The sequence below is a fragment of the Jaculus jaculus genome, chromosome 1, assembly GCF_020740685.1.
Source record: "Jaculus jaculus isolate mJacJac1 chromosome 1, mJacJac1.mat.Y.cur, whole genome shotgun sequence".
NCBI lineage: Eukaryota > Metazoa > Chordata > Mammalia > Rodentia > Dipodidae > Jaculus > Jaculus jaculus.
Genome location: NC_059102.1, coordinates 221,404,472 through 221,425,496, shown reverse-complemented (window position 1 = coordinate 221,425,496; position 21,025 = coordinate 221,404,472). Strand labels below are relative to the sequence as shown.

The window sequence follows — 21,025 nt, the reverse complement described above, 5'->3', positions numbered from 1 at the left end:
CCGCCGCTCCCCCACGCTCCCACTTCCGGGTTCCGGAGCTGCTGGGGGGGCCTGGGCGTGGCGCCCGCGCGCTGGAGGGGGCGGGGCGCACGATGGTCACGCCCCCGGCCCGCTGTGAATGGGCGGCCCGGGCCCACTTCCGGCCACGACGCGCTATGGTACGACCCGCGGCGAGGGGCGGGGCCGAGCGGCAGAGTGGCCTTTGATTGAAAGGCGCGAAAATGGCGGATTTCTCTGAGCGTGGCGCTGGGTGAGTAAAAAGCGCTGCGGGTCTGCGTTTGGGAGTAGCAGGTCAACCGCGGCTAAGGGCCGGGGGTGATGGGCTTCAGCAGAGTCGGGGGCCGAGACGCTTGGAGCGACTCCCGAGTTCCGGCCGGAGTGGGAAGGCCCGGGCTAAGCCGCGCGTATCCTAGGGGCTGGGCCCGGCGCCGGCAGAGAGCTGTGGTTCTCTGCGCTTTGGTGTTGGAGGCAGGTGGCTTAGTCTTTCAGTGCCCAGCCTTGGGAGCTGGCACGACCAGTCAGCCTCGTGGCTATCGTGCGAGCCGTGTTTTGTTTTCTCAGACAAGGGTATCATGTAGGCCAAGCTGGGCTCGAACTCAGGTAGCCACTGTTGGCTTTGAACACCTGATCCTCCTGCCTCCATCTTCCAAGTGCTGGGATGGCAGGCATGCACACCCACCCCAACCAAACGATGTTGTTTTTAGGTTTATTTTATTTTATTTTTAGAGGAGAGAGAATTGGTACGCCAGGGCCTCAGACACTGCAATTGAACGCCAGATGCTTGCGCCACCTAGTGGGCATGTGAGATATGACTTACATGTGATCTGGAGAGTCGAATGTGGGTCCTTCAGCTTCACAGGCAAGCGCCTTAATCGCTAAGTCATCTCTCCAGCCCTGTTTTAGTTTGTTTTGTTGTGCAGGTTGGCCTGGAACTTACAGTGATCCTCCTGCCACAGCCTCCCCAGTGCTGACCATATCTGTCTTCATTCTACTTTGATTCTTTGTGTGTGTGTGAATGCACATGTGTGTGCAGATGGCACACCGTCTGCACAAGGGTGTAGAGGCCAAAGAAAGATGTCAGGTGCCTTCTGTAGCTCTTCTGTCTTATTTTCCTGAGACAGATTCTCCCTGAACCTGGGAGCCCAGCTTTTTAACGAATGCTGGGGATCCAGTTTGGTCTTCATGCTTGTGTAGCATTGGTGCCTGGACTACCCTGTGAAGCCATTTCAAAAATTCAAAAATATTACAAACCATTTTTAGCTCACTAGCACCAAACAAACAAAAAAATAGGGAGTGAGAGCCTGTTATGGTGGCTCTCTTACCTGCCACCTTCTCAGTCCCATCTTCATGCTTATGGTCACAGATGTGTGCCACCACACTCAGCTGTTGTGTGTGTGTGTGTGTGTGTGTGTGTGTGTGTGTGCAAATATTAATATATATTAATATTCATTAGAGACAGGCAGATCGAGAGAGAGGATGGGCATGCCAGGGTCTCTAGCCACTGCAGACAAACTCTAGACACGTGCACCACCTTGTGCATTCGGCAAGTGCCTTAACCACTAAGCCATCTCTCCAGCCCCTGTTTTTGTATATTTTTATTGATTTATTTGTGAGAGTGAGAAAAAAAAATAGAGAAAGAGGCAGGTAGAAAGTGAGAATGGAGCCGGGCGTGGTGGCGCACACCTTTAATCCCAGCACTCAGGAGGCAGAGGTAGGAGGATCTCCATGAGTTCAAAGCCACCCTGAGATGACAGAGTTAATTCCAGGTCAGCCTGGACCAGAGTGAGACCCTACCTCGAAAAACCAAAAAAGAAAGAAAGCGAGAATGGGCAACAAGGGCTTCATGCCACTGAAAACAAACTCCCAGATGCATCCACCACTTTGTGCATCTGGCTTTACATGGATACTGGGGAATTAAATCCAGGTCGTTAGGCTTTGCAGGCAAGTGCCTTTACCACTGAGCCATCTCTCCAGCCCACACTTTTATTTCTAATTTATGTTTTTGTTTTTTTGAGGTAGGGTCCTGCTCTGGGCCAGGATGACCTGGAATTCCCTATGTAGTCTCAGGGTGACCTCGAACTCTTTAATTTATTTACTTATTTAAAAGAGAAAGAAAGAAGGAAAGCAAGCATGGGTGCATGCACCAGGGCCACTTGCCACTGCAAAACAAACTTCAGGTGCATGTGCCACTTTGTGTATCTGGCTTTGCATGCATAATGGGGAATTGAACCCTGGTCATCAGGATTTACAAGCAAGTGCCTTTAACCACTAAGCCATTAATTACTCCAGCCCCGTTTTGTATGTACATTTTAAAGTAGTTGTTTAAAAATAAAAGAGGGCTGGAGAGATGGCTTAGCGGTTAAGCGCTTGCCTGTGAAGCCTAAGGACCCCGGTTCGAGGCTCGGTTCCCCAGGTCCCACGTTAGCCAGATGCAGCAGGGGGCGCATGCGTCTGGAGTTTGTTTGCAGTGGCTGGAAGCCCTGGCGCGCCCATTCTCTCTCTCTCTGTCTCTCTCTCCCTCTCTCTCTGTCACTCTCAAATAAGTAAATAAAAATGAACAAAAAATATTTAAAAATAAAAGAGGCTGGAGAGATGGCTTAGCAGTTAAGCACTTGCCTGTGAAGCCTAAGGACCCCGGTTCAAGGCTCAGTTCCCCAGCACCCACGTAAGCCAGATGCACATGGTGGCACATGCATCTGGAGTTCGTTTGCAGTGGCTGGAGGCCCTGGCATGCCCATTCTCTCTCTGTCTATCTGCCTCTTTCTCTGTTGCTCTCAAATAAATAAATAAAAATAAAAACAAAGGGGCTGGAGAGATGGCTTAGCAGTTAAGGTGCTTGCCTGCAAAGCCAAAGGACCTTGGTTTGATTCCCCAGAAGCCATGGTAGTCAGATGCACAAGGGGGCACATTCGTTTACAGGGCTGGAGGCCCTCGAGTGCCCATTCTGTCTCTCTAGCTGCCTATTTCTGTATCTGTCTCTCTCTCAAATAAATAAATTAATTTAAAAAATCAATAAATACAAAAAATATTTAAGGAAAAGAAAGCGTGGTGTGGTGGTACATACCGTTAATCCCAGCACTTGGGCGGCAGGGGTAGGAGGAATGTCGTGTGTTCAAGGCCACCCTGAGACTACATAGTGAATTCCAGGTCAGCCTGGACTAGAGTGAGACCCTACCACAAAAAAAGAAAAAAATAGGGCTGGAGAGATGGCTTAGCAGTTAAGGCATTTGACTGCAAAGCCAAAGGATCCCAGTTCGATTTTCCAGGACCCACATAAGTCAGATGCACAAGGGGACGCACGTATCTGAAGTTTGTTTGCAGTGGCTAGAGGCCCTTGCGTGCCCATTTTCTCCCTCTCTCTGCCTCTTTCTCTCTCAAATAAATGAATAAAATATGTTTTAAAAGAAAAAAGAAAAGAAGTCTGCCTGGTCTGGTGGCACATGCCTTTAATCACAGCATGTGCTGAAACTGAGGTAAAAGGTTTGTGTGAGTTCAAGGGCAGCCTGGCTAGAGTGTCTCAAAAAAAGGGGGATGGTGAACAAAAAAAAAAAAAAAGAAGAAGAAAGGGCTGGAGAGATGGCTTAGCGGTTAAGCACTTGCCTGTGAAGCCTAAGGACCCCCGTTCGAGGCTCGGTTCCCCAGGTCCCACGTTAGCCAGATGCACAAGGGGGCGCACGCGTCTGGAGTTCGTTTGCAGAGGCTGGAAGCCCTGGTGCGCCCATTCTCTCTCTCTCTCCCTCTATCTGTCTTTCTCTCTATGTCTGTCGCTCTCAAATAAATAAATAAATAATGAACAAAAAAAAAGGGGGGGGGATGGGTTAGAAAAATGGCTCAGTAGATAAAGCACCTGTTGTGTCTCTTGAGTACCTGAGTGTGGATCCATAGACTCCACATAAAAGCATACACACCCCCTCTAAGTAAATAAGTTATTTCAGGTCAGCCTGGGCTAGAGTAAGACCCTACCTGGGCGGGGGGGGGGGGGGGGGGGGGGACGGGACAGTATCAAGCCACACATCTGAAATGCAGCACTCGAAGCCAAAGCAGTAGGATCATGAATTTGAGGCCAGCCTGAACAACAAAATACAAAAGAAAACTTGTTTCGTGGCATGCAAACATTATATGAAGCTATGAAGCCCAGGCATCATTTTAAAATAAAGTTTTATTTGAACATAGCTCTCCCGTTCCATTCTGTGTCAACCATGACTGCTTTGTTCCAGAATGGCGAAGTTGCAGGGTTACCTAGGAAGCTGGCCCTTTACAGAGAAAGGATGTCCCCTAGAGCAAAAGGAACTGACCCAATGGCTCTTCTGCCTGACCAGCCTTCTGTCACTCCCCTGACTTCACATCCATCTGTCTAGGACAGCCAGACACTGATCAAGCCTATCCACATCCTTTCCTGGTCCCTGCAGTTTAGGTTACTTGTCATACTTGCCTGTTAGGGAAGGCAGGAATCTTTGCCCTGGAGGAACAAGCTCTGTCTTGGTCACTGTTGTGTCCCTAGAGGCACACAAGCATGCCAGGAATGAAATCAACCCATCCCATGGCCAATTCTTTCCTGGTCTGCCATACAACACTCAGTATTCTTTTTTGTCAGCCCAGGAATTTGGCTCCACCATGTGGCCAGTGTGACTGTGGCTGTCACTCACGCTGCTTGTTCCCTGGGATTGTCCTTGGGTGTTGCTGGGACTGGGTTGTCCCAGTGGGGCAACTCTAGCTGGTGGATGGTTGACTCTGGATTCTGGATGAACAGATAAGGTCCCTCTCTGCTCTCCTATAGGAAGATTGCAGCTGCTTCCAACAACCCCAGTGTCACAAAGGCAAAAGGAAAGAGAATTCAAGGTAAGTGTCATTGAGGTCTGTTTAAAGTGTCTTTTGTTTCATTGTCATTAAGAGGCTTCCTTTTATTTTGGGACACAGTCTTGTGTAGCCAGAACTGGCCTTGGACTTCTATTCCTCCTGCCTCAGCCCTCCAGATATATACTTCTATACCTAGTTCATTCATTTTAGGGCTGGAGTTAGGGAGGGGAACAGGCCACAAAAAGGGAGCAGCAATTATCCTTGCTCATAGTCTTGCCTGGTGGATATGTCACCACAGTGGCAGTTCTTTGGAATCTTGTTGTGGGGGTCCTTTAGGCATGGAAGTCAGTCTGTGCCTAAGGGCACATCCCTTGAAAACCCAAGTATGGAAGCTCGCCGTCTTCCTTCTCTAAAGCCATGGTCTCAGGTCCTACTGTGAAAAGGCCTCTGCCTGCTGCTGTAGCCACACACTTGATTTCCACCTGCAGATGTGAGCCACTGTAGTGGCTCCACCTTATTGACCCTTAGCCATTCTTGGTTTGGCTGGTAGATTCTAGAGTGTCCCCAGTCAGCGTGATGGTCCACAGAGGCATTTCCTCAATGTGTACTGTGGCAGTGCCATTCACAGAGCTGAGATGAGAGTGCCACTTAGGTTCCAAAGGTGCAAAGGTGCATCTGTTTCAGCATAGTTTGGGGTTGTTTTTTTTGTTAGTTTGTTTTGTTTTGTTTTTTCTTTCTCTCTCTTAGGGATGGACCCAGGGCCTCATGCATGCTATACAAATGCTATATCACTGAACAACCCCAGTCTTGCATGTGGTCTCCAATGTTTTTATGCACTGCCTAGTTCTTGTCCCTCATGGTGGAATTGCCTCTGTGGAGCACCCTCCACTGTTCAAATATACATTAATTCCAGATGTTACAGATATCTGGACATTCAGAATGCTTGTGCCCCACAGAGCCTCATTCCTTCCAGTGGATCAAAACAGTCTGCTAGTCAGGCATGGTGGTACATGCCTGTAATCTCTGCACTTAGGAGGCCGAGGCAGAAGCATGGCTGTGAGTTCAAGGCCAGCCTGGATTACAGAGTGAGTTGTACATCATCCTGAACTAATCTGCCCCCCCAAAAGTAAAAATGGGCTGAATAGATGGTTTGGCAGTTAAGGTACTTGCTACAAAACTTAATGACCCAGGTTCAATTCCCTAGTACCTACATAAAGCCATTGCACAGTAGTACATGTATCTGGAATTTGTTTGCAGTGGCTAGAGGCCCTGGCATGCCCATATTCTCAGTGTCTCCCTTCCCCACCCCCACCAGTCACTCTCTGCTTACAAATATTTTTTTTTATTATTATTTATTTGAGAGCGACAGACACAGAGAGAAGGACAGATAGAGGGAGAGAGAGAGAATGGGTGCGCCAGGGCTTCCAGCCTCTGCAAACGAACTCCAGACGCGTGCGCCCCCTTGTGCATCTGGCTAACGTGGGACCTGGGGAACCGAGCCTCGAACCGGAGTCCTTAGGCTTCACAGGCAAGCGCTTAACCGCTAAGCCATCTCTCCAGCCCAGCTTACAAATAAATTTTTTAAAAAAGAAACCAAACTTTGCTACTGGTAAATGCCCAACTCAAGATGATCTTCCCTGCTGGGAACTGAGGGTTTCTGTCCTCCCTGCTCTTCATCACCATCCAGTAGCTGACCCTTGATAAGGTTTGGTTCTGTCTCTGGGATCCCACGTGGCTCTGACCTTGCTCCTTAGGCTGCCACTGCAGCACTGTAGTAGCCTGATGGTCCTTGTTTCCAAGTCCCACCTGCTCAGTCCTCAAAATGGCTCACTCACTTGCTTTGCAGATGGGCCTCTTCCCTACCATGGGGTCCCCTGCTAGCTGTAGCTGAGCCACTTTTCTTACGGGTATAGCTCCCATTCATTTCCTGGTATCAGACTCCAATCTTACAGAGTTGTGGTTGAAATCACATCCTAACTTCATGAGACCAGTGAATTTTATAGCTTCCTCGGTTTCTTGAGGGCTTGGGAGTGGACTCTCCACCCTTACTCCTGAGCTGAGTTGAGCTTGTGGCTTTATCTTTTTCTCTTGTTCCTCTCTTTGAACTTCCTCTAGAACTGTCTTCATTCTAGCCCAAGGACCTACGTGCAGTAGGTGTAATGTCCTTGCATATACTAGATGTCCTATAAATATTCAAGTGTGGGTTCCTGGCTCATTCTAGACCTTCACAGTGCAGTGTTAAGGTTTTGTTATAAACCTCTGTTGTGTCCCCCACAGGTGGCAGAGTGGTCGAGTCCCGATACTTACAATATGAGAAGAGAACCAAAAAGGTAATATTCAGTTTACATCTGAAGTTAGTGTGAACATACCTCTGAGTGCTTTGGTCCAGGGATGGACACGTTTTGGGGGTCTTTGCCCAGGTACCTTTGTGGTCTGAGGGTTTCATGTAGAATTGTGTATCTCTGCCATGAGTGGCCAATTCTGTAAGAATCCTTTGTAAAGCCATGTCCCCTGTTGAAGCATAAAGTTGCCCCTTTACTTTGAGTACTCTGAGATGCAGTGGACAAGCAACAGAAGGCAACACTGGTATCTCTGAGCTGTCTGTGCCCATTGCTTTCTTCCCACCATCACTCTTGAGCTTGGAAGGGCCAATATAAGGAAAGTAAGAATCTCCTCAGAGAGCACCTGCATGGCAGGAGAGTGATGCCTGAGGACACTTCTGAGTGCTCACTGGGGGCCAGCATCATGGACTGGGGGGGAGGGGTCACTGTTCTACTCAAACCCATGTAAGCCTTTGGCAATGTTTGTTTTTGGAGTATTCCATTTAATGTTTTCACACTGGTCAAAGAAGACTAGCTGTAACCAGAAGTATTTCTCTCCATTGTCGGCACAGTTCTGGTGCAGAGTTAGCACTGTGAAAGCTGAGCATGGAGAAGGCTGGGCAAGGCATCACCCAGCATTCCAGGGAGAATTGAGTCAGCTGCTGTCACCAGGCCTGTGGAAGAGCCAATCACCCCAGGAGCCAGTTTAGCCAGAGAGTGTCAGCAAGTTCCCTGCCTTGTGTGCTGACCGAGCACTGCTGAGCACAGTGGAAGCTGGGAAGCTAGGTCGCGTCCTGATCGCTGGATCATAGTTTATGATAAAGGGAATTAAATACCTCTTCTGCCTGTGTTGCTCTCTGGGTAGCCGGGTGCAGAGGATCCTATCTTGCCCTTTGGTTCAGCTCTGTACAGTCTTGTTGCCTCGAAAACGTCACAGCGCCCCCTTGTATCCATGCAGTGACCGTCTAGAGCTCTTTCCCAAGATTTAGGATTGGGACGAGTTTGCTGTGCTAGGGATGGAGCCCCAGCCTTGTGCATGCTGAGGAGGTGCTGTGCTACCCAGCTACTTTTCTGCCTTATAGGTGGCCTCTTTAACCTCTCATCTGACACTTGGTGGAGTGTTTCCGGTTTGCCCATGTTGTCATATGCAGTGGTTGCTGCTTGCTCTTGTGGCTGAGTGCTGCCCTGCAGGGATAGCCCCTGGTGTGTATCCACTGCTGAAAGAGACACGGGTGGGTTCTGTTTAAATTATGAACAAAACCAGGACAGGTTGAGTAGCCCTTACCCAAAATGCTTGGGAGCAGAAGTCTTTCATATTTTGGAGCTTTTCATGGGTTGGGATGTTTGCATTGGTATTTCCAGTCAAACATCCCTAAATCCTAAGCTGTAACTGAAAATGTTCTGAAGTTTCAGAATTTCAGATTAGGAATGCTCAGCCTAGGCCAACATTTCTGCTTGTGTTTCTGAATGGACCATTTTCGTTTCCCCTTGGTGTGGGATAGCCAGAGTTAACATCTTTGGCAATTTATTTAAATCTTGTGCCCATTTTTAAGTTGGGCTGTTCCTTTTCTCATTGCTGAGTGACAGTTCTCTCTGTAGTTATCCCAGCCAGTGGTGTATATTTTCATTCTTGTGTCTTTTTAGGAGCAGTTCTTTTTTTTTTTTTTTTTTTTTTTTCCTTTGAGGTAGGATCTTACTCCAGCCCAGGCTGACCTTGAATTCACTATGGAGTCTCAGGATGGCCTTGAACTCCTACCTCTACCTCTGCCTCCCGAGTGCTGGGATTAAAGGCAGGCGTGCGCCACCACGCCCAGCTTAGGAGCAGTTCTTGATTTTGATGAAACCTAACATCAGTTTCTGCCTTGATTTTTTTTTTTCTGTGATTTTCGTTTGCTATCTGAGGAAGTTCTGCATAACTCAAAGATGGTTCTGTGTTTTTTAGTTACATTTCTGGTTTTCAGTTTTACTTAAGTCTTGAGTCTGTTGGGCTAGCGTACTCAATGAAATATTGGAACCAGAGCTCGTCTTTTAGCCTGGGGATATCCACTTGTCTCAGCAGCATTTGATGATGATTAAAGGGGATTGTTTGCCAAGCCTGCCTTCCTGGATTCAGCTTCCTGGTACGCACATAAAGGCAGATGCACAAAGTAATGCGTGTTTCCAGAGTTTATTTGCAGTGGCAAGAGGCTCTGGTGCACCCATTCCTCTTCTCTGTCTCTCTGCTTACAAATAAACAAATAAAAATATTTTTAAAAATAAAATAAAATGAATTTGTCATTTGCCCAACAAGTGTATGTGTAAGGATGGAACCCAGGGCCTTCAATATTCCAGGCAAATGCCTACCACTGCCCCACACATACCCCCTCCCACTGGGGTTCTGATTGTTTTGAGCACCTGGATTGGTACAGGGAGATTCTGTCCTAACACTGAGTCTCCTGGACCATGAGCATGCAGCACTTCTCCCGTTACTAGTATTTCTTGGGTTTCTTTGAGTGGGATTTGGTGTTTCTCGATTTCAGTCTTAATAGTCTTTGTTGGGATCATACCCAGCATATGATGCTATACATGGTGTTTTCACTTTCATATTACAGCTTCTTCATTGTTAGGAATATGATGTATGTGTATATACCTGCATGTATGTCTGGGTATGTATGATGTGTATGTATGTGTGTGCATGTGCCAAGGGTACACATGTGGAGGTCTGACTAAAACCTTGGGGTGTGGGCTGGAGAGATGGCTTAGCGGTTAAGCGCTTGCCTGTGAAGCCTAAGGACCCCGGTTTGAGGCTCGGTTCCCCAGGTCCCACATTAGCCAGATGCACAAGGGGGCGCATGCGTCTGGAGTTCGTTTGCAGAGGCTGGAAGCCCTGGCGCGCCCATTCTCTCTCTCTCTCCCTCTATCTGTCCTTCTCTCTGTGTCTGTCGCTCTCAAATAAATAAATAAATAATTTTTTTAAAAAAAGAAAAAACCTTGGGGTGTTTGTCTTCTCCCTCCATCATGCTTCGAGACAGGTCCCCCTTGTTATTTTGGTTTTGCCACTTTGTATGCACTGGTCTAGCTGGCCTGTTGCTTCTGGGTTCTTCTAGTCCTCTGCCATTACTATAGTGTATTGAGATCACAGATGCATGTGCCACTTTGCATTTGGCCTTATGTGGGTACTAGGGAGTTGAACCTGGTCTGGTAGGCTTACAAGCAAGTGCCTTTAACTGCTGAACCATCTGCCCAGGCCTAGTATGATTTTTTAAATAGTTTTTATTAGTATATGTTAATTGTTCGTGGTGACATTTTCATACATGCATAAGAGTACGGGTTGATCATATTCATCCATTGCCCTTATGATGGGATTCGTTGACTTTTCTGGGCCCTGAGTCCTGTAGCCTTGCTGTATTAGTTCTCCAGGAAAATGGGGATCAGGTATGTTTGATATTTATGTTTTGTGAGGCTCACAATTGTTTTGGGTTTTTTTGTTGTTTCTTTTTGTTTTTTTGAGGTAGGGTCTCACTCTAGCTTAGGCTGACCTGGAATTCACTCTGTAAGTTCAGAGTGGCCTCAAACTCTCGGCGATCCTCCTACCTCTGCCTCCCGAGTGCTGGGGTTAAAGGCGTGCACCACCACGCCTGGCTTGTTTTGGTTTCTTACATATAATCCATTCACCGCAAGAAACTGTGGAGGCAGTAAAAAAGCCAAGTCTATGTCCTGTGAACTCAGCGGTGGTGATGTGAGTCCCAGTGATGGGCAGGCAGGATGGGGTGTGCTGTCACCACTCTGCCAGGCAGGAGGAAATGGAAGTGTCACTCTTTTATTTTTTGTTCTCTTTGGGCCTTCTCAAGGGGTTGAGTAGAGCCCATTCACATGGGGGCAGCAGTCTGGAGCCTCATCAGGTCATCCACACTATTGGAGTCAGTTCTGCATTACTGGGATGAACATCCAAACCAGGCGCAGTTTATGGGAGGAAGGGGTTTATTTCAAGCTTACAGGTCCAGCAGAAGTTCCATCAGTGGTGGAAGAAGCTGCTTCCATACATCCAAGAAAAGAGAAACCATCACAAACCCACAAGCATCAAAAACAACAATCACAAAACCAGCAGCAGCTGGGCATTGTGGCACACACCTTTAATCCCAGCACTTAGGAAGCAGAGATAGGATCATGGTGAATTCAAGGACCCCTGAGACTACATAGTAAATTCCAGGTCAGCCTGAGCTAGAGTGAGACCCTACCTCGGAGGGAAAAAAAAAAAAAAAAAACAGCAGCAAGCAGAGCTGTTTTTTGTTTTGCATGTATGTGTGGTGTGCATGTGTTTGTGAAGAGCCACTTCTGTGAAGAGTGAGGTTGCATTGTTGCTTTTTTTTGGTTCTTGTTTTTGCATACATCGTAGGCACATGTTTGTGTGCAACTGTGTGTGGAGGCCAGATGTTGATATCCAGGATCTTCCTCAGTCACTTTTCACTTAACTCACTGACGCAGATCTCTTACTTAAACCCAGACTTGCCGTTCTGCTAGTCTGTTTAACCACTTACTCCAGGACCACCTGAGCCACTGGGGTTACAGGCAGGTTGCCACCCTCACAAAGGATTTACCTGGGTGCTAATGATCTGAACTTGGAGCTGGGCATGGTGGTGCACACCTTTAATCCTAGTACTTGGGAGGCAGAGGTTGGAGGATCACCATGTGTTCAAGTCCATCCTGAGACTACATAGTGAATTTCAGGTCAACCTGAGCTACAGTGAAACCCTACTTTGAAAAGCTATTTTTAAAAAATCTGGGGGCTGGAGAGATGGGTTAGCGGTTTGAGGCTTGATTCCCCAGGACCCACGTTAGCCAGATGCACAAGGGGGCGCACACGTCTGGAGTTCATTTGCAGTGGCTGGAAGCCATGGCACGCCCATTCTGTCTGTCTATCTGCCTCTTTCTCTCTGTGTTGCTCTCAACTAAATAAATAAAAATAAACAAAATCTTTTTTAAAAATCTGAACTTGGGTCCTCACATTTGCATGACAATTATCAAACCCTGAGCCACCTCTCCAGCTCTAAGGATTAGATTTCAGTTTTCCTTTTCCAGTCTGTTTGCTGCTTGTGTCTTCTGGTCAGCCCTTCAGTCCCCTGTGGTGGTGGTCATAAGAACAGAATATATGCCATGCCATGCCATATTCCAGCTTTCCACAAAGGTTCCTTGCCGCTTGTAGCTGTACTGCTCTGAGCACCATGGTCCATTCATTGCTTATCATTTGGTAAGCTTTGAAAGTAAACACCTAGACATTCCCTGGTCGTTAAGATAAAAATTAATACCTCTGTAAAGACTGGGTTCTTTTTTAAAATATATTTGGTAGATAGCTCGATAGATAGACAGCCAGCCTAGTTTCTTGAAGACCTGGGTAATGTTTGTAGAAAACAAGCAGATCCTGAAAGTAACACAGAAAAATCAGTCACCTCATCACCTGCTGTGTCAAAGGTGTTACCTGAAAACATGCCCGCTTCCTGTCCTATCCACATGACTGTCCCCTTGTTGACAAAATTTGATTGTCCTTTATTTATAAGACACAATTCTGAAACTCTGAAAGGTTTTGTTCCCTTGCTCCAAAGTAGGAGCAGACACAAACTCCACATCAAAGGGGAGGTGGCTCATCCTCTGAATGCTACTTGTTCCCTTAACAGACTCCCTCAGCAGAGGCCTTAAAGTCCAGTGGGAAGCTGCCTGAAGGTGGAAGGAAGGTTGGAGCACTGCAGAAGAGCAAAGGTGCGGAGTCCCGCCACAGGAAGTGAGGGCCAAGCTGACCTTGGCCTGTCGGCAAAGGGTTAAGGCAAAGGGTTAAGAAAAGTGACAGATGTGAATGAAGGGCAGGTTAGGAGTTAGGAGCCAGAGGGGCTGGGAAGGGTAGCAGCAGGAGTCTAGTGCCCTGTGGTGGAAGTTCTACTTTGTGCCCTCCCCAAGGGGCTGTCAGGATGGTACTCTGTGGACAGGGCATGTGTTCCTCATAGAAAATGAAGACTAGTTTTAGAGCATCTGAGTCAGTTTTCTGATACTGCAAAATACCTGGGGAAGGATACTTTTATCTTGAAAGGGAATTATGTAGGTTAGGGTTTGGGGGCTAAGAGTCAATGGTTGGGCAACCACGTCTGCAGAGGATATGGAGGACCTTGGGAAGTGGAGACATCACATTGGGAAAGACTGTACAGGCAGGAATCCAGGGCAGCTCAGGAGCCACTGACCTGTTTGTGGAACCTGCCTGTTTCCATGAGAACTGCACTCCTTTCTGTGGAAAGTGCCCTCAGGGATCTGGTCACCTTCTACCAGGCCCCTTCAGATTTCCCCATCAACACCACTCCACAGGACCCAGCCTCTAGTGTATGAACTTGAGGGGTACTAGAACCACAGCAGGGACCTCATTCCGATCTGTCTGTCTCACCTGTTTGTTTTTTTACATATTTACATATTTAGGGTCACTGCCAGTCAGGTGCTCATCTTAAATGTCTGGAAGCCCCAGTCCCTTCAGCCCCACCCCTGGCCACACCTTTGCTTGAGGGTGACCGGACTGTGTAGGGTGGGACAAGCGGTACTGTACAAAAGTTGTTGTTCAGATTCCCAAGTAAACGGAGAATCTCTCTTGACCTGTGGTGCTGATTCAAATTGTTTTTGAGCAGAAGATAACGGGATCAACAAAGGAGACCTGCAGTCCACACTGTTAGAGGGGCATGGCACGGCCCCACCCGATCTGGACCTCTCTGCCATCAATGGTGAGCTCTTCATTCAGGCCCTCTGTTGCAGCTGGGCTTGTAATAACTTGGCTTCCAAGAGCCATCCCAACTGATTTGCAGTGGCTCTGGTTTGAATGCTTTGATTTTTGTTTTTGTTTTTTTTTTTAAGATTTTATTTTTATTTATTTATTTGAGACAGAGAGAAAGAGAGAATGGGCGTGCCAGGGCCTCTAGCCACTGCAAACAAACTCCAAACACATGTGCCACCATGTATATTTGACTTATGTGGGACCTGGAGAATTGAACCAGGGTTCTTAGGCTTCGCAGGCATGCGCCTTAACCACTAAGCCATCTCTCCAGCCCGGATGCTTTGATTTTATAGTACAAAAGCAGTGCAAGTTTAGCACAAACCACACTTGGAGTTGTGGCTTGGGTCTGTTTTTCAGAGTGATGTGTGTGATGCAACTGCAGCCCCACAAACAAGAGGAATCGGTGAGCTCTACAACTTGCTGAACTAGAATGCTTTAGAGGGTAGATAGAATGTGCATTTTCTATTTTATGATATATTCAATTTGAGATGGGCTTATTAGGATGTAACTGTCATAAATCTAGAGGCATCCATTAAATGTTCATGCCAAGTCTGGTGGCACAAGCCTGCAGCATCAGCACTCAGGAGGCTGGGGCTGGAGAGATGGCTTAGCAGTTAACCGCTTGCCTGTGAAGCCTAAGGACCCTGGTTTGAGGCTGTATTCCCCAGGACCCACATAAGCGAGGTGCACAAGGTGGCTCATGCATCTGGAGTTCGTTTGCAGTGGCTGGAGGCCCTGGCGCTCCCAGTCTGTCTCTCACACTGCCGCTTTCTCTCTCTCTCTCTGTCGCTTTCAAATAAATAAATAAAAATAAACAAAAAAAATTTTTAAAAAGAGTGCCAGGCTGACTTGGGCTACAGTCCCCCAAAAAATAAGAAAGCAGAATTTTTTTTAATGAATCAGTTATTCTTTATTTTAGAAAAATGTATGGTCAGAAGGGCTCCACAGCTGGATAAGAGGACCTTGGAGAAAACTGAGTCAATGTCCCTTATAGCCCCTCGGTCGACATCCTTTGCAGCCCCTCGTAAGAAGAGCCCAGTAAGTATGGGAGGGGAAAGGGCAGTGAGTGGTAGTGGGTCTGACTCAGCACCTGACCACAGTACTGGTCCAGGGCTAAAGGAGCAGACAGGACAGCTGGGCACTCCAGGGTGAAATGCAGGCCCAATTACTCCTAGGTCCTTCCTAAAGGTTAAGTTTGCCCAGGTACAGATAGAGCAGGGAATACCCCATAAGTCACGAGGAGGAGTTTGGGGGTTCATGAGACTCAGCATTGTGAGCATGGATAAGACCCTAGTTTCCATTACAGCCCTAGAAAAGTTAATGTTATTTGGACCATAAAGTATGCTAAGGTTCAATGCTGGCCCACTTCACTGGGGACTGTGTGGTTCTTTTTCAGGATTTGCCAGAGGTGATGGACATGATGGAGTCACAGACACTACTTCTGAGCCTACTGGCTGTAAAGGTTAGCTGGGCCACACCCTGTGACAAGCTTTAGGCTCTTGACATGTTCCTTCCCCTCAGCCCTGAGCACCCTTCTTATACTCTCCAGATAGAGAACAGTCTGGCTCAGCTGGAGGAGAAGGCAGAGAAGCACTTATCAGCCATATGCAGAGAGCAGGAAAGGCTGCAGAGGCAGGCGCATGAGCTCAAGCACAGGCTGCTGCTCAGCCACAAGCAGCAGGAGCTGGCTGCCACCCTGGGCACCCAGGTGAGTGTCGCTTCACTCACGAAGGGTATCCCTGCATGCCCTGGGTTCCACTTGCTGGGGTAACATGACATAGGAGAAGATGAGAATGAGGCTAAGGCAGAGAGTGAGAACCAGTGTGAGAGCTGGGTGAGGCAGAGGCAGGAGAGCCATCAGTTCTAAACCAGCCTGGGATACATAGAAATACTAAACACTAGTATGGGGTCCTGTGCCTGCTATGCACTTGTGCAAAGTCCTTGTGTTCCTACCAATTGTGTGAAGCAGAGTGATGCACCAGGAGGGCCGGGACACTACAGGAGACATGGTCAGGCCTACCCTGTGCTAAGCATGAACATGAAGTGTCCCAATCAGAGGAGGACACAGAGCAGACCTGGGAGTCCAGAAAGGCCTGGTCAGGGCCTGGACCACATTCCTTGTTGGACTCCTGTGGCTGGATAACCAAGTGCTATACCTGAATGGCCCAAACCCACAAAATCTGGCCACGGAGGCTGGAAGTTTATAGGCTGTGAGGGAGAATCTTTCCTGCTCTCCATGGTGGCTGTCCTTGGCCATGTCCTCTCCTGTCCTTGTGTGGCCCACTGTTCAGAATTTCACCAAACACTGTGGACCAGGGCCACCCCTCCTCTCATTTCAACCCCAGAGAGTTTGTCTCCAGATAAGTTTATTTTCCAGGACTCTGAGATGGGAGGTAAGATAAGAATTTGGGGACACAGTTAAGCCCCAGCAAAGTTTGTGGGCTCCTTAGCCAGGCCCTGATCCAACTGTGCAGGGTCCACACTCAGCCCCTTCCCTCCCACCTGATGACCACAGGGCCCATACTCACAACTTTCTTCTCTCCTACAGATGGAGCTGCTGGGCCCCTTCAAGGCAGTAGCCAAACGCTTTAAGGAACAATACATGACACTGGCCACAGCCCTGGACAGCACACGACATGAGCTCCCCATGAGGTCAATCCATCTGGAGGGAAGTGGGCAAGAGCTCCTAGGTAGGAATGGCAGCCAGCTGTGCTATAGTCTAATGTGTGCTGGCTGAGTCATTCGTTCATCATACACACATGTACACTATATATCCATGCATGCACACACACACAAGGTGTCCCACTGCAGTGGCCTGAGTAGCAAGGACCTGCCATCACCAAAAGCCACAATGGACTGTTCTTGAACTGGCTGGAAGATGCCAAGCACAGACCTGTCAATGACCAACATAGCTATTAAGTCATTTTTCATGAGTATTGGCACTGCAGGAATGTTCCAGCCCTACCTATTACTCCCTGGCTGATGGGCATTCCTGTCCCATGCTTCCTGGCCACTATGACCCCAGGCTGTCCAGGTCAGTTTCCTGCTGCTGTAGCAGATACTGGAAGCTGGGCAGTTGAGGATGGATGAAAGCTCAGGGTTCTGTAGCCAGGAAGTACAGGATCCTGGGCCAGCATCAGGCAGGGGCCTTCATGCTGTGTCCACTCACGGTGGGAGGGTAAGAGAAAGATCATAGTAGCAGCCATAAGCCCTTGATTAATCATTGATTAATCACAAATCTTTGATCTGTGAGAGTGAGGATAGATGTCTCCACTGCAAATGAATTCCAGACACATCCACCACTTTGTGTGTCTGGCAAACAAACCCAGAACTACAGGCTTGTCCAGCTTCTTTAACCACTGAGCCATCTCTTCAGCCTCCCCCCAACTTTTTTTTCTTTCAGGATGTGGGGTTGAACCAGTGCCTCACATGAGTCAGGCAAGTCCTTGCCACTTCACCTCATCCCCTTGAGCCCCTCTGTCAAAGGCATTAGTCTGAAGAGAGCCTCCTGCCTGACCACCCAGGGCAGACCTGAGCACTGCAGCATTGAGGGTCCACTTTCCAACCTGCCCTTGGGAATAGGGACCAAGGGAAGGTCACTGTGCTCATGTGTCCCTTCCCTTTTCTCTCTGCCCTGGAGCTCGCCAAGCCCACCCTGCTGCACAGCCCAAGTGGCTGTTGCTTCAGGCACTGGAGTCACAGCCGCTGTCTTCCCTGTAGACACTCTGCAGCCTGCCTTGAGGACTACGTACCAGCTCCTGGGGGAGCTCAGCATAGACACCTCCGAGGCAGATGTGCAGGTGCTTCGCCTGCTCGATGAGCTCAAGGATGTGACTGCCAAGAAAGACCTGGAGCTCCGCAGGTACTCTGCATGCAGTTTGTCCCCAGCCCTTATTTTTGCAGTGATAAGGATGGCAAGTACTTCATTGCTGAGCCATATCCCCAGCCCAGGAGGTATCTTCCGTGAAAGATGACACCCTATTGGGCAGGACTCCACAATGGAGGGCAGACAGGTGTTGCAGGCTTGAGGACCCTACAGGATTGACCCCTTCTGTTGGTCTGCTTTTCATTTAGTTCTGAGATAGTGGAGTGCTGGATAAAGTGGGATCAAAGCAGGCCTTAGAGTCACACAGCACTAGAGTCCAGCAGGGGATAGCAGAGACCTGAGAGTTGCCTGAATCTGTGACCTCACTCTTCTGTCCTTTGCTGTGGATAGCACAACATGCTCCTGCACCTGAGTGCAGGGTGACAGGTACACACCGTCACGTGTGGATAGCACAACATGCTCCTGCACCTGAGTGCAGGGTGACAGGTGCGCACCGTCACGTGTGGATAGCACAACATGCTCCTCCACCTGAGTGCAGGGTGACAGGTGCGCACCGTCACGTGTGAATAGCACAACATGCTCCTGCACCTGAGTGCAGGGTGACAGGTGCGCACCGTCACGTGTGAATAGCACAACATGCTCCTCCACCTGAGTGCAGGGTGACAGGTGCGCACCGTCATGTGATAGCACAACATGCTCCTCCACCTGAGTGCAGGGTGACAGGTACACACCGTCACGTGTGGATAGCACAACATGGTCCTGCACCTGAGTGCAGGGTGACAGGTACACACCGTCACGTGTGGATAGCACAACATGCTCCTCCACCTGAGTGCAGGGTGACAGGTGTGCACCGTCACGTGTGGATAGCACAACATGCTCCTCCACCTGAGTGCAGGGTGACAGGTGCGCACCGTCACGTGTGAATAGCACAACATGCTCCTCCACCTGAGTGCAGGGTGACAGGTGCGCACCGTCACGTGTGAATAGCACAACATGCTCCTGCACCTGAGTGCAGGGTGACAGGTGCGCACCATCACGTGTGGCTTATGCGGTGTGGCAACGGAGCCCAGGGCTTTGTGCGTGCTGGGCCTAGTGCTCTGCCCGCCGAGCCACATCCCTGCTCCCTGCTCATGGACAAGTGAGGAGAGCACCCAGTGTTCTCTGGCCTCGTGCACATGCATGCACCTGGGACACCACACATTTCACACACATACACACAACAACAATAAGGTGGGGGTTGCACTTACTCCTTTAATGCCAGCACTCAAAAAGGCCGATGTAGGAGGATATGTTTGAAGCCAGCCTGGGCTAGAGTAAGAGCCTACTTAAAAAAATAAATGAGTAAATAAATAATAAGCCCTTGGGAGGATGTTTTGTGTTATTTTGAAACAGTCTTTCTATGTAGCCTTGACTGATCTGGTACCATGTACCCTAGACTGACCTCAAACTGTAACAGTCCTCTGCTCAGCCTGTATAGAGTACTAGGATGGCAAACATGTACCATCACACCCAGCTCTTGTTTCATGCTTTAGACAAGATCTTCCTGTGTACCCAGCCAGGCTAGCCTCAAACTCAGTCCTCCTGCTTCAGCTTCCCAAGGGCTGGGATGACAGGCATGGGCATCCATCCACGTGCAGCAGTAAGGTGGGTGTCCTCATCTAGCCCAGACTAGCCTGGAACTCACTGTGCTCCTCCTACCTCAGCCTCTTAAGTGCCGGGATAACAGGCATGCACCACCATGCCTGGCTCAGGTCATATCAGATAAAACTTGTCCACTAGTAGGGTGGTATGCTTCTGTGATCCCAAATGCTCAGGAGGCTGAAATAGGAGGACTACAAATTTCAAGCTAGCTTGGGCAACTTAGTGAGACCCTGTCTCAGAAATAAGAAATAGGGGCTAGAGAGGTGGCTCAGTGGATAAAGCACTTACTGCTCAAGCATGAGAACCTGAGTTCTGATCCCCTTCACCCATAAAAATGACAGGTAGGCATGGCAGTCTGTCTGTAACCCCAGTACTCAAGTAGAGACAGGATGCCCAGCACAAACTGGCCTGCTAACCTGGGATTCCATCCCCAGCACCACAAAAAAATAAAAAATTTAAAAACGGGCTGGGCATGGCAGCGCCTCACCTTTAATCCCGGCACTTGGGAGGCAGAGGTAGGAGAATGGCTGTGAATTCAAGGCCACCCTGAAACTACATAGTGAATTCCAGGGCAGCCTGGGCTAGAGTGACACCCTACCTCGGGGGAAAAAAAGAAAGAAAGAAAAATTTAAAAATACCTCATCCATCAATACTTTCCCACAAAGCACTCAGGTGATGAGGAATCCACCTGCCTCACTCTGCAGCCCCTAGCTCTCCCTACAAGGGCTCTGCTAGAGCTCCTGGCTACAAACAGCCTCTATTCATTCTCCCCTGTCCACAGGACCATTAGCCAGGTATTAGAACTTTCTGCTGAGGCAAGTAAAGAAGCAGCCTTACTAAACCAGGAAGTGTGGGAAGAGGCCAAGGGCACAACAGCCTCCAGCCAGTGGTACTTCAATCCTGACGGAGGCCCCGGAGACCCTCCTGGAGAGCTGCAAAGCACAGTCCCCTCCGAGGACCACCCATCATGCACCCTGTGATTCTTTGTACAGCCTGGCTCCTGGGGAGACCAAAGTCTTCCCTCCTAGTTGGCAAGAAACTCTGTTCATGCCTCTTACTCAGGAGATTGTGTGTGGGTTTGAGCACTTTATAAGCTACTTGCAGTGCTGTTGTTTTGTAGGATATAGCTGTATTCTTCTTTGATATGTAAATAAAACTTTTGCTTTTGCCTTTGTTGTCCTGGAAGGGTCTGGTTGGGGTGGGGGCTGCTGTCACAGGCTCTCGGGACCTTCAGAACACCATGGACTGAGTGCCTCTTATCTGAAATGCTAGAGACTAAAAATGTTTGGGATTTAGAGGATTTTTTTTTTTTTAAAAGCATCTTTATTTATTTATTTGAGAGCGACAGACACAGAGCGAAAGACAGATAGAGGGAGAGAGAGAGAATGGGCGCGCCAGGGCTTCCAGCCTCTGCAAACAAACTCCAGACGCGTGCACCCCCTTGTGCATCTGGCTAACGTGGGACCTGGGGAACCGAGCCTTGAACCGGGGTCCTTAGGCTTCACAGGCAAGCGCTTAACCGCTAAGCCATCTCTCCAGCCCAAGAGGATTTTTTTTTTTGTTATTGTTGTTTGTTTTTAATTTGGGGGTACTTGCAGATACATAATAATATGACTAGGGTCCAAGATCTCAACACATGTCCATTTATATTTCATATGT

The 21,025-nt window shown here is 48.7% G+C and overlaps 1 protein-coding gene across 1 annotated transcript; it reads left to right on the top strand.

The window, feature by feature from the left end:
* Positions 1 to 158: 158 nt before the first annotated feature.
* On the top strand, positions 159 to 20,535 carry Haus8 (HAUS augmin like complex subunit 8). The gene is made up of 11 exons (XM_004665903.2): positions 159 to 250; positions 4,778 to 4,839; positions 7,075 to 7,127; positions 12,770 to 12,851; positions 13,757 to 13,849; positions 14,819 to 14,937; positions 15,296 to 15,361; positions 15,449 to 15,607; positions 16,448 to 16,589; positions 17,620 to 17,761; positions 20,148 to 20,535. Exons 1-11 carry the CDS (start codon positions 222 to 224, stop codon positions 20,344 to 20,346), a joined length of 1,146 nt encoding a protein of 381 aa, XP_004665960.1. The 5' UTR covers positions 159 to 221; the 3' UTR covers positions 20,347 to 20,535.
* Positions 20,536 to 21,025: the final 490 nt, after the last annotated feature.

Coding starts and splice junctions, on each gene's coding strand:
- Haus8 (XM_004665903.2), top strand. CDS start 222: ATGGCGGATTTCTCTGAGCGTGGCGCTGG. Junction 4,840..7,074: donor AAAAGGAAAGAGAATTCAAG/GTAAGTGTCATT, acceptor TGTCCCCCACAG/GTGGCAGAGTGGTCGAGTCC. Junction 15,362..15,448: donor TGAGCCTACTGGCTGTAAAG/GTTAGCTGGGCC, acceptor TATACTCTCCAG/ATAGAGAACAGTCTGGCTCA.